Source organism: Lethenteron reissneri, chromosome 41 (assembly GCF_015708825.2).
Source record: "Lethenteron reissneri isolate LAM-NWPU_2019-01 chromosome 41, ASM1570882v1, whole genome shotgun sequence".
Taxonomy (NCBI): domain Eukaryota; kingdom Metazoa; phylum Chordata; class Hyperoartia; order Petromyzontiformes; family Petromyzontidae; genus Lethenteron; species Lethenteron reissneri.
Window position 1 is genome coordinate 9,274,553 of NC_083819.1, and position 12,457 is coordinate 9,287,009.

At 46.2% G+C, this 12,457-nt stretch overlaps 1 protein-coding gene across 3 annotated transcripts in view; it reads left to right on the top strand.

Moving 5' to 3' along the window:
* LOC133352687 (serine/threonine-protein phosphatase PP1-beta catalytic subunit-like) overlaps positions 1 to 7,317 on the top strand; it is a 45,726-nt gene extending 38,409 nt beyond the window's left edge. For all 3 annotated transcript variants that reach the window (XM_061568497.1, XM_061568495.1, XM_061568496.1), the window contains one exon: positions 968 to 7,317. In XM_061568497.1, coding sequence (XP_061424481.1) covers positions 968 to 1,072 — 105 coding nt within the window. In that variant the 3' untranslated portion in view covers positions 1,073 to 7,317. The remainder of the gene's footprint in view (positions 1 to 967) is intronic.
* The last annotated feature ends 5,140 nt before the right edge of the window (positions 7,318 to 12,457 follow it).

Here is a 12,457-nt window from a genome sequence, read left to right on the forward strand (position 1 = left end):
TAGGTACCGCCCCTCTCGCTCACCATCAGCTCCCTACTCACCGCCATCACCCTGCGTCCCCCATCTCCCTGTCTCCTGTTCATTTATTGAACGCTACAGATGATAGACAACTCCACAAATGCCTGTTTTCTGAGGTCTTAATGTGTACCACCAGTCGATCCACAGAATCGCATGTAATCCGCAGACAGATTCTGCCTATTATCTGTGTGTATTTGCACTTAATAGGAGTCATCGCGAACGTGGTGAAAAATTCATCCTATTTCGACGTTCAAACATTATCAGCCATTATCAGCCGACTGCTGCTGGATGAAGGCCTCCCCTTGTCATTGCCATCTCCCTTGGTTTTGCGATATTATCAGTCAATCCAGTACCACGGTGGTTAGGAGATGTTAACTACCTCGCCTGGTTTCCAGGAGGTCGTGGGTTTGATCCCAACCCTCACGCCTGCTGTATATTTGGAGTTTGCGTGTTCTCTCCCCTTGGTTGCGTGGATTTTTATCCGGGCCCTCTCGTTTTTTTCCCCCACATTTAGAATCACGCGTTTCGACTGTTTGTCTTCTTTAAATTTCCACATGATAAGCCACTTCGTTGAGCTATCATTGGTGGCCAGATCGCTTCTGAAAAAGAACTTAACCTGGTAAATTTTAATTGTTTAGTTTAGTACCTGCGCGCACGAGCTGATGTCATTGCTTTATCTCCACGGTTGACGTTCTCTCGGACGCATTCTCTCCCTGAGCTGCTACTACATCGTTCATCTTGGCCGCTGGCTGTCGTCCCTTCTAGCCACGCGTCCTGCCTCAGGGCCGGTTCCTTTTCTTAACGGTCAATTCGACGTCTCTAACCTGCGCCCCTCGGTCTGTCGTTGTTTTTTTCCCAGCCCAGTGGGCCCTTACATGTGGCATGAAACGAAGGTGCCGTAATTCTGCATTGCTGTGCTGTGTTTTCTGTCGTCGTTTGCAATATTCAGATCCTGAAGCCGGCGGAGAAGAAGCCCAAGTACCAGTACGGCGTCCTGAACGCCAACCGCCCAGTGACCCCGCAACGTGCAGGCACACTCCCCAAAAAGCGCTAGCTCCCAGCCACACCGACCACAACAACAACAACAACAACCACCACTACAACTACAGCACGGAGAATAACAGCGCCGACTACAGTGAGTCTTAAGGGAGCTGCATTAGCATCGGTGGTGTCAACATCATCGTCATCATAATCATCGCCGTGATTTATACAACTCCATCAGGTCGCGCACGAGGCATGTAACGATTCACTCTGCACGCAAATGATTCAAATGTGTTCTTTTGCTCACGACGCGTGCATCAAATTTCACGTCTTAAGCATCAATCATTTACGATGTATGCTTCGCAAGCCAAGCAAGGCATTTCTATTGAAGTCGGCAGTCAACCTTCGATCAGTGGGAGGACACTGTGCTCTCGACTCCCTGCCACAGCTCCAAGCTCAAGACCTTCCGATTTTTTCCCATCTGCCGATGACTGGACCACCCCTACACACGAGACTTGCCCACCGCTTCCGTACAGCGTCTTGAGGTGCATTTAGATGATATATAAATCCAAATTCTGTTGCGTTGCAAAATGCACGATCATTTATTTTTAGGCAGTCAGAAATGAACGAGATGGAACAAAATGAATGGGGCGATAGAAACAATACGGAAAAAAACGATTGATTCGTGACTTGCATCGCGATTCTTTCCAATTGCTGGTGGGTGAATTGTTACATGCCTGCTCATGGCCCACAATGCACAGCTCAATAACAGCAGCAACAGCAATGACGAGAGAAACCAGTGACTGCGCTCGGAGATGTTTCCATTGGCTCAAGGCCGGCAGCATGGTATCAAGAGTACACTTGCACACGTGCACACGTGAACATGACCACATACACATGCATGCACACATGCACGAGCGCTGTCGCACGCGTGCGTGTGTTCATACGCGTGCACTCGCACACCTACGTATTGCGCTGTTACGCGTGCAGGCGAGCACGTGCGCGCACGTTGACAAAAATAGCGGTGTGATACACACCCGCGTGCATGATGGCGCACACATTACATATACGTGTACCGCCATAAATATACACCCCAAAGCCACGTACAAAACAAAGACATCCTGTAGCCTTTTAGTAAACTGTTGGGGAAAGTGCTGTCGCGAGCACCTCTGAATCCCAACATGGCACGCGACCGGGTAGTTGGGCAGCACCGTGCCCAGCCATCTTTGTTTCCCCGGTGCTGATGTTGCACTCCGCGCAAGGTACTCTTTTAGGACTGAGTCAACCTAGGGGAGGCCCAGGACCAGTTCAGATACCCCAGCCCCAATGTTGGCCATGATGGGGAATCAAACGTGGGTAGCGTAGTACGATAACCACCGCGCTCCTGCTCTCCCCACGTGCACAGCCAGACACGTGCAAATTTGTGCACGTACACTAATGCCAATACACACATATTACAGTTATACGCATACACTTTTACTCACCCAACCACACACACACACCTAGCCATACACACACCTAGCCATACACACACCTACCATACACACACCCGTAAACTCTTGTGAGCAAATGGCTCAAATAAGTATAACGTGGGATTTCGTGATAAGTTGGCAAAGTATATGTATAGTTGAGAAGTTTTATTTTGAATGTTTCAGACTAAATTTGTCCTTCTCCCCGTTCTAGTTGCCCAGGTCGGTGGTCGTGCCCGTGTGCTTTCCGTCAGCGGTTGTTGAGAACATCTGAACGTTAGCTTTTGTTCAAGCCTGCTGCTTTCCTGCTACAAATCCACCCCGTTGGCACGCAGCCACACACAGCGCATGGAGCATAGACACAGGCATGTACATGAACACGCACGCGTGTATGATCGGCCCCTTAATCTCGGCACGCCGTGTAGTGTTTTGCAGCATAGGAGTCCGACGTAATCCTTTTTCCAAAGACAGCTCTTATCCTCTGCGGCGGTCGCTCATCAGGTCTATTGCTGCTGCAGTTCCTTTCGTCTTTCCTGCTGCTTCGACCGTTTCGTTTGTCGAGGAACGAAATCTGCTGGGAGCGGTGGCCTCTTGTCGCCGCACCGATCGGGGGGGGGTTTGCTATTTGTCCGGCCGCAACACCTGGCCCCCCTCATTCACTCGCGTTGGGCAACACCTGCACCTTGTAGATTCCACTCTGCGCTCCAGCAGCGGTGACGACATCTTCACGCACCACGACGGTGTCCTCATCGGTGTGACGGCGTGTGCCGTGAGCTAGCTCACCTGCTGGGCTTTGTGGCAGCGCATGCCCTGCAATGGTGGCTTGGACACGTGGTTGGTGGTTTTTGCCTGCAGTGGGTGGCGCAACAAGCGGGGTTGCTGACTTGTCCGTAAAGCACTCTGGTTTTACTCACAAGTACTCATCGGAAAACTGGCCAAATGTCCTAGGCCTTGAGGCTTAACTGGATAAACACATGCATTTGTAATAGCAATACTAATATGTTAGTTTTGCTCGGCAATTGCAGGATTGCAAGTTGTTGCTCAACGTATGCAATGCTTTGTCTTGGTCTGACATAGACCGATTGATGCTACAACGAAGGGCAACTGCTCATTTAAAAGTACAGTGCGTGTACATTGTTTGTAGCGATTTCCGCATTTCGGAGCATTCGATTAACTTTGTTATTTTTTTCTACAAGTCCCGTTTATGTGTTAAACTGAAATAAATAAAACTCTAAAAGAATCCAGGGAAATCTAGAAACATCTGAGAGAACCTCGACGTCATCCGCGTGGAGAAACGCACACTTGCCAAATGTGGCCCTCACAAGTTTCCACTGCTGAATAACACTATGTAACACAATGTTTGTTCCTGGGTAGTGTTATTTCCTAATTGCTTATACCTACAAAGTATAGAAAATGGCTATTATTCCCCACAAATTTTGCTTTTGTGACCAGGACAGTGATATTTTGAAATGTACCTATTTTCAATGAGGAAACGGGAGAATTGGTGTCTTTTCATTCACATCAAGTCAGAAAAAAAAACATTATTCAAAATTAACATGTATTTATACTAAACTAATACAACAATTACTACAAAATATTTATTTACCAAGGCGCACTACCTAGGAACAAAAAAAATGTTTTGTTACACAGTGTAATCTATGTTAGGAAAGCGATTTCTATCGTGGCGATGAAGCCATACAACATCTCTCCACGGTGGCGAGATGTTGACTACCTCACCTGATATGCACGTGTCCATGGGATCAATCCCGACCCTGACGCCTGCTGTATATTTGGAGTTCGCATGCTCTCCCCGTGGTCACGTATATTTTTCTCCGGGTCCTCCGGTTTTTCCCTCCACATTTAGAATCAACGTCACGCGTTTGGAGCATTTGGCTGCCATACATTTCCACGTGATGAGCCACTTCGTTGAGCTATTATTTGTGTGGCAAGGTCGCTTCTGGGCCTTACCTGGTGAAATGAAAACAAATTGTACGAAAAGTTTTTCAAGGGAAAGATCCAAGCGTTGGGTGATTGGCGATGGACCAAGTGCGTTGCACTTCAAGGGGACCACGTAGAGGAAGAACGCGGTGTCGCCAGGTTAAGTCGTTCTATGTCAGGACACGCACCTTGACTTGAGCCCTCATTGAATAGCAACTTGGTATCTCTTATAATTTTGATTTAAAGCTTTCGTGACTGCAGGGATTCATATTCTTGGTTCTTTCGGTAAAGTCACGTAGAAAGGAAATAATAAAAATAGAAAACAATAAAATTATCGAGACGTTTCGACTGCAACACAAGCAATCCAATGTTCTTGCTGCGGATTTCACACCTGATGATGATTGCTTGTGTTGCAGTCGAAACGTCGTGAGAATTTATTATTTTATTTTATTATTTCTCTTCTACGTGACTTTACCGAAATAACCAATAATATATTTGGTATCTCTTCTTAAGCAATATCTGATGTTTAGATGGTAACCCTTGTGTGGGACAGGTGCCACATCGTGATGCAGTGAAATACTGGGTGATCGTGAAGTCCATCCCTGATGTTTGGTTGCATGTATTTGGGGGGGGGGGGGGTGGAAAGCCAGCGTTTCGATGTTACTTGGGTTAATGAAATTGCTTGTGATGGGGGATGACTTCTGCTTAACTCCTCTTATATGTGAAAAATGTGGGCAACAGGATGAACTTAGCACCTCTGGGAGACCACTTCTGGGTAACTTATCTCTGAATTGCCACGGATTGCAGGATGAATTTGCCACCACTTTGGGTACCTGCTCTTATCCATGAAAATAAAGAGGTTATAGGATGAACTTTGCACTTTCTGGCCACTGATAGGCAGATTACCTCCAGTTGGAGCGAATCCTTGAGCACCTCTGCGTGACTTATTTATTAATAAAGTGAATAATAGGAAACAAATACATCCGTATTAATAGGGTTTCCCCTTTTTTTCTGGCAACAAAACTGAAACCTTTTTTTACAAGGATTCATGTCTGCATTAACTACAATACTTGCAGTCATAATTTTTTAGTTTGTTTGCATTTTGACTGCAAGTATTGTGGTTAATGCAGACATGAATCCTCGTAAAAAAAGGTTTCAGTTTTTTTGCCAGAAAAAAGGGGAAAAGCCCTATTATATTTTGGTACTGGCAAAGGAGGTATAATGATGTAAATCCATCCGTATGAGGTCCCCCCACATATGTTGGTGATACTGCATTGGCAGTGGTGCAAAGCACGAATAACAACAACAACCAAAAACTCCCAAGAATTAAACTAAAAGCGTGTTGAGAATTATTTTCGGATCGGTTGGGATCCGTGTGTTTATTGGAGTTGGTGCGGGTAACAGAACTGCATACGAGAAGTCTCGCCCGGTACTTTAAGCGCAGGAGGGGCATTTACGATCACCCTGTATGCGTTGCGTTAATGGTATTGGGATGAGCGACGTTGCTTGGCACAGGTGTCCACCTTTCCTCCTCCGCCGCAGAGGTGCCACCGCTCCAAACAGGCCCACATCACTCGCCGTTGAATGTTTCTTCTACGTGCACTATGGAATCTAATGCTGCATGCTTGTATGCGATTAGAAATGTAGAATGTGCAACGTTTCAAAGGACTTAAATACCCCTTGGGATTATTGTGTGTGATTCTACGTGTGTGTGTGTGTGCATACAAATGTGTACATAGCTCTTAAGCCCTACAGCTGTACAATACCTTTAGTCATGTTTTAGAAAGTGTGTCCCGATATTTCTGGAGATACTCTGATTTTACGCTGTTACCTGGCGTAAGGGAAGTTTTAGTTTGAGTTACGGAGCTCGTTTAACTTTTTTTGCACAATCCACAAATCGTTTCGCTTTTCCGAGTTTAGCCATGGCCATAAGCTAGCCATGTCGATAAGAGTTCTGCGAAAATCTCAGCCTAGCATACATTTCATTGATATGAAAACAACACATGAAGGCATCACCGTTTACAAAATATACAAAACAGACTATTTGGTAAATGAAGAAAATAACCTGCTTTTCATACTGCACGTGCCCCCCCCCCCCCCGATCCATCACAAACCTTCAACTTTATTATTACATCCGCAGTGCTTTCCATCCGCCTGTTATTCCAAACTTTCAAGTTGCTTACCTTATCCTCCAACTAAATTCCGAGCAATCGGTCGTAGTTGCTTTTTTTACAAGGGGCAGCAGCTATCTTGGCCTCTTCAATAACACGTGACGTATGCAGGTGTGCTTCGTTGGTTCTAGATTTGACGTTTTCGTGACTGCAAGGATTCATATTCTTTGGTTTTTTCGGTAAAGTCACGTAGGTAAAAAAAAAGAACGCTTGTGTTGCGCCCGAAACGTCGTGATTTAATTTATTTAATTTTTTTAACGACGTGACTTTACCAAAAAAACAAAGAGTATGTGGTTCGTTGGTTTTTATTGGTGGCAGTGATTATTTTTTTGCTTACGTTTTTCGGGTCTCAATTGGGCACGATTGACAGGTTAAAAACTGCCACGCTAAAAAAGCAGATAAATATTCCATTACAGGTCATCGCTGTTCAACAGCCTCGCAATTTACTGCAGTGAACAGAAGGACCTAACATGTGCTTAGAACCGCAAATACAGATGTTTATGCTTAACGATATTGCTTTTTCTTGAGCATTCAACAAATGTTCATATTTCAACAAGCATCATTTCTCTATAGTTGGTTAGAGATACCAGTGTATGTGTGCTAATGAGAGTAACATATTTTCGTTTTTTCGGTTGTGTGACTTTACCTTAACATTTAAAATAAATGATAATTATGTTAGTGTTATATATAATTGTGGTTACTTTAGCCGTAGTAAAGTACGAATAAAAACAGTGACGGTGCGTTTGTATGATATTTTGTATGTGGGAATTGTGACGTGTGCAGTGTGGATGACGCGTGCTCTGCTCAAAACATTCCCAAACACGCATTGATCACCACCGTCTGAACCCACGACTTTGGTTGCATAAATCCTCTTAGAGCCCCTTCGTCTGTAACCGAGAGCTGAGATCTTTGAAAGCTAAGTAGCATTTGAGCTTGGACAATGCTTGTAGCGGTGGCCACCACCGTGTGAAACCGGTGGGTATTAGAGGCTGCTGCTTGGCAATGTTGACAGAAAATGGCAGTGCCGCAAACTTGTGTTTACTCTCCAACTCGTGGTTACCACCAAGTACTGATCCATCCGGGTGGATTTCAAACGGTTCCGTGATCCATCACTAAAATTTAAGACCAACAATGACACCATATTTAAACCTGTAATGCCCAAACATTAAATGCTCAAGCATTAAATGAGACTCCTTTATGTAACTGGATTCCATATCTTGTGCAAAATACATTTACAGTGGATAAAAATATACACTTGCTATAATCTTATAGGAGTCTTGAAAGCTCGTAAAGAAACGTCCATTGAAAATCCGTGGCATTCTTTAACATAAACTCCAGTAATAAGCGTCTTTTTGTATTCCTAAAAAAATTGGTAAAAAAAGTATGCGGATGCAAAAATAGATATTTTTAAAACCTCTAATTTTTCACATTCCGTTCATCACTTTGCTCATCTCAGACTCTGCCATGTGCATGACCCACTCGGCCCGCCAAAGGCTGGGGGGTCAAGTAGCCCGCATGCCCAGACACCGCGTGTCCAAGTAGCTTCTTTTTGGCGGCAGGGGGCGAAACGAGCGCGGCACGGGATAGAAAAGAGATGGACTGATGCGACGTGGAGATGATTGGACTTGCAGATGACTGGCACCAGCGGTGGTGTCAAGATCGGCCTCTGTGGAGGAGACTTGTGAAGGACGCTACTGGGCAGTTGGAGGCAGTCGCCCTCGAGCAACAACTGATGGCGGTAGGAGTGCGCTCACAACAACGAGTGGTGCACGAGGCAACTAAAACGCAGCAAGTTGGCACAGTCGGGGGCACAGCTGGTGCCCCTGCCAGTCAACCCATGGCACCTGGGTCTCTATCCCTTGACCTCCCGTCAGTGAGCCTTCGGCATTTCACGTGACCTCAACGTGTTCCTATCCCAAAGCACACGTGCTGTGGTGACGCCATCGCCACTTGGTGGCGAACGGCGGCTATTGTCTCGCGCTCGACCACGTGCGCGTTCAACTAGGCCCGAGGCAGGCTCCATCACGTGCTTCTACCAGCTAGGCCCGAGACTCAGGCTGGGGCCATGTGGGCATCGAACTCGGGGGGTTATGGTGAGGACAATGAGCTGGGTGATGGAGGGGGAGCTGGGCTGTTAATTTCCTTTTCTCAGTGAATATTCGCGGGTAGACCGGAGTGGATGGCACGTGCCAAGGAATGCGCGTGTGTGCTGTAGCCAGAGCGAGGGTTATACTGGTAGGAACGAAGTGGACCAGACACCAATAGATTATATCGTCCGTCCGTTTGTCCGTGTATCAACATCGCCCCCTACTGCAAACACTTGGCATGACCCTACAAAAACCTTTAGACTCAGTGACGCTTTCCTGGCTAAACAAGTGTAACATTCCCTTATAATTCCCTCAGATAGCTTTTAATTAAAACATTTAAATTAATTAGGCTTTCCTGGCTAAACACGTGTAACATTCCCTCATAATTCCCTGAGATAGCTTTTAATTTAAACTTTGAAGTTAAATAAAAAAACTCACAGCGCCCTAACGCCTACAGCTCGGCCTAAAGCCTCGAACTACGCCTCAATATCTCCCTTCGTATCGTCCGATTCGGTGTAGCAACATCGCCCCCTACTGCAAACACTTGGCAGGACCCTACAAAAACCTTTAGACTCAGTGGGGCTTTCCTGGCTAAACAAGTGTAATAATAGTAATACATTATGTTTATATTCTTTGGTTATTCGTTCCTACCAGCCCACCCCGCAGGGTCCTGTTACTGGTAGGAACCTCCTGGTTTCACCAGCCCACAGGGGATTATTGTGTCCGTCCGTCCGTCGTGCAGGGAGGGGCTGGGTGGGGAGGAAGGGGCTGGGTGGGTGGGGAGGGGCAGGGTGGGGAGGGGCTGGGTGGGGAGGGTGGGGCTGGGTGGGGGGTGGGAGGGGAGGGGCTGGGTGGGGAGGGTGGGGCTGGATGGGGGGTGGGAGGGGTGGGGCTGGGTGGGGAGAGGAGGGTGGGGAGTGTGGGGCTGGGTGGGGGGTGGGAGGGAGGGGCTGGGTGGGGGGTGGGGAGGGGAGGGGCTGGTCACCCTGTGGTGCCCTTATAAAACTCAACGTTTAACCTACTCACGCCGGCTTGTGTCCGCCCTCGCAGTCGGGCATATTTGCGGAATACACCACGCCGCCGTTGACCCTGCAGGCCATTGACCGAGCAACCCAACGTTTCTACCAGCTCCCTCCGCAGGACAATTACTGGATGTGGCATTCTTGATTTGAAGCTTTCGTGACTGCAGGAATCCATACTCATGGATGTGCAATGCCGGGTGAGGAAATATTTAATGGGACGCTAACCAGCTGAAACTCAACCCCTGGGGCTCGGTGCAGGGGTGCGAAACCAAAAATAACACGAATTCGGTAAAAAAAAATATCCCTCAACATTTCAAGAGGCGCAATGCACTGTGGTGGTGGTGGTGAATACGAGACAGTGATGGTCCTTAACAAATAAGGGGCCGTCCATAAGTGACGTCACGCACCTAGGGGGGGGAGGGTCAGACATTTGTGACGATGTGTGACGAGGGGGGGGGGGGGGTGAGAAATGTGACGTCACATCAAAATACGCAACTTTAAATAAATGTAGACAACACGTTCTACTTAATTAAATAGACTTTTTAATAAATGTTTTCTCCCTACAACATCAAGAGTGCAGCGGCACATTAAATACGCACTACAATGACAATAGTTTAAAGCGATTTGAAGCATGTTTTATTTGGGGGGGGCAGAGCTTTGTGACGTCATATTCGAGGGGGGGGGGTCTGACTTTGTGACGCCGTGTGACGAAGGGGGAGGGGGTCAAGAATCTTCCAAAATCGCGTGACGTCACTTATGGACGGCCCCTTTAGTGCATACCTGTCAAACTCTTATCAGTATTTATCTTATTAGGGACCAATCCAGACCGTATTGGTCACCCCGTGCCCCTTATACATCTCAACGTTCATCCTACAATGTCCCATCACAAGGGAGAATCACACAAAAATAGACAACTTAATATTAATTTTTTTTGCCCGCATTGAAACGAATGTACGCCGTATGACGTGAAAACTTACATTTCCCAGCACAAGAACACGGGGTATAACACCGTACAGGCTGAGAGCTCTGTGGTATGGATCGTGGAGGAACGCGCGTGCGTGCTGTTGTGAGTGTACCGTCTTGTATTGTGGCAGGTATCATTTCCTGTGGCCGTTGTAATTTGTAAACACAAAGTGTTGTATTTCGATTTAAAGCTTTCGTGACTGCAGGGATTCATATTCTTGCTTCTTTCGGTAAAGTCACGTAGAAGGGAAATAATAAAAGAATAAAAATAAAACCAAAAAATTCTGTGTGTTGCAATCGAAACGTCGTGAGAATTTAATAGTTTTATTTTTATTATTTAATTATTTCCCTTCTACGTGACTTTGCCGAAAGAACCAAGAATACAAAGTGTTGTGTCCACCGCTGCCTTGGAGATTATTACAGTGTCTGGAAAATGGGCCGTCCATAAATGACGTCACGCGATTTTGAATGATTTCTGATCCCCCCCCCCCCATCGTCACACGGCGTCACAAAAAGTCAGACCCCCCCCCTCAAATATGACGTCACAAAGCTCTGCCCCCCCCCCAAATGAAACATGCTTCAAATCGCTTTAAACTATTGTCATTGTAGTGCGTTATTTAATGTGCCGCTGCACTCTGATGTTGTAGGAGAAAACATTTATTAAAACGTCTATTTAATTAAGTAGAACGTGTTGTCTATATTTACTTAAAGTTGCGCATTTTGATGTGACGTCACATTTCTCAAACCCGTCACACATCGTCACAAATGTCTGACCACCCCCCACCCTAGGTGCGTGACGTCATTTATGGACGGCCCCAAATGTACTTTTTAACGCAGTGCTTCTCAACATTTGTGGGCTCCTACCCAACCCCCTTATTGAAATTGGTTTCAACCGAGTAACCCCCTGCCTTGCCTGGCCCAACATGGTTCTTGATAAATAATATGAATAATGAACATCGATATTCGAACCCGATTGTCCATTTTGTGAAGTATATCCTAACTAGCTAAGTAACTGCAAGATAATTTTTTTAAAATGTAACGACTGCATGCACGACATCATTTGTTCACGCTCGCTGTTTAACTCTTGGAAACCGACATTGTTTACTCTGAGCTTAGAAAGGTCTTTTACATCATTATAGGTTTACCTTATAGATAAAAAAAATACATCGTGGTTATTTTACTGTTGGCAGACTCACACGTGATAATTATTCACCAATGACTCTCGTGTGTGATCTCATTTCACACGTTTATAAATCACCCCACGTTACCCCCAGGGGTACCCACGTACCCACCGTCCCTACCCCAGTTGAGAACCCATAACCTGTGAACCCATAGGGTTTACCCCGTGTTCTTGTACAGGAAAATTGAGTTTTCAGGTCCATACAGCGTACAGACGTTTCAATACGGGCAATTTTTTTAAATCTCTGTTTGTTTGTGTTTCTCCCTTGTGATGGGACTTTGTCGGATGAACGTTGAGATTTATAAAGGCACGGGGTGACCAGCAAGGTCTGAATTGGTCTGTAATAAGGTAGGGCACTGATAAGGGGTTGACAGGTATGTAGTGGTGGGTGTACTAGTGGTGAGTGTAGTAGTGGTGAGTGTAGTGGTTAGTGTACTAGTGGTGAGTGTAGTGGTGAATGTACTAGTGGTGAGTGTGCTAGTGGTTGGTGTACTAGTGGTGAGTGTAGTGGTGAGTGTACTAGTGGTGAGTGTCGTGGTTGGTGTACTAGTGGTGAGTGCAGTGGTGGCGATTGTCTATTTTTGTGTGTTTCTCTCTTGTGATGAGACTTTGTCGGATGAACGTTGAG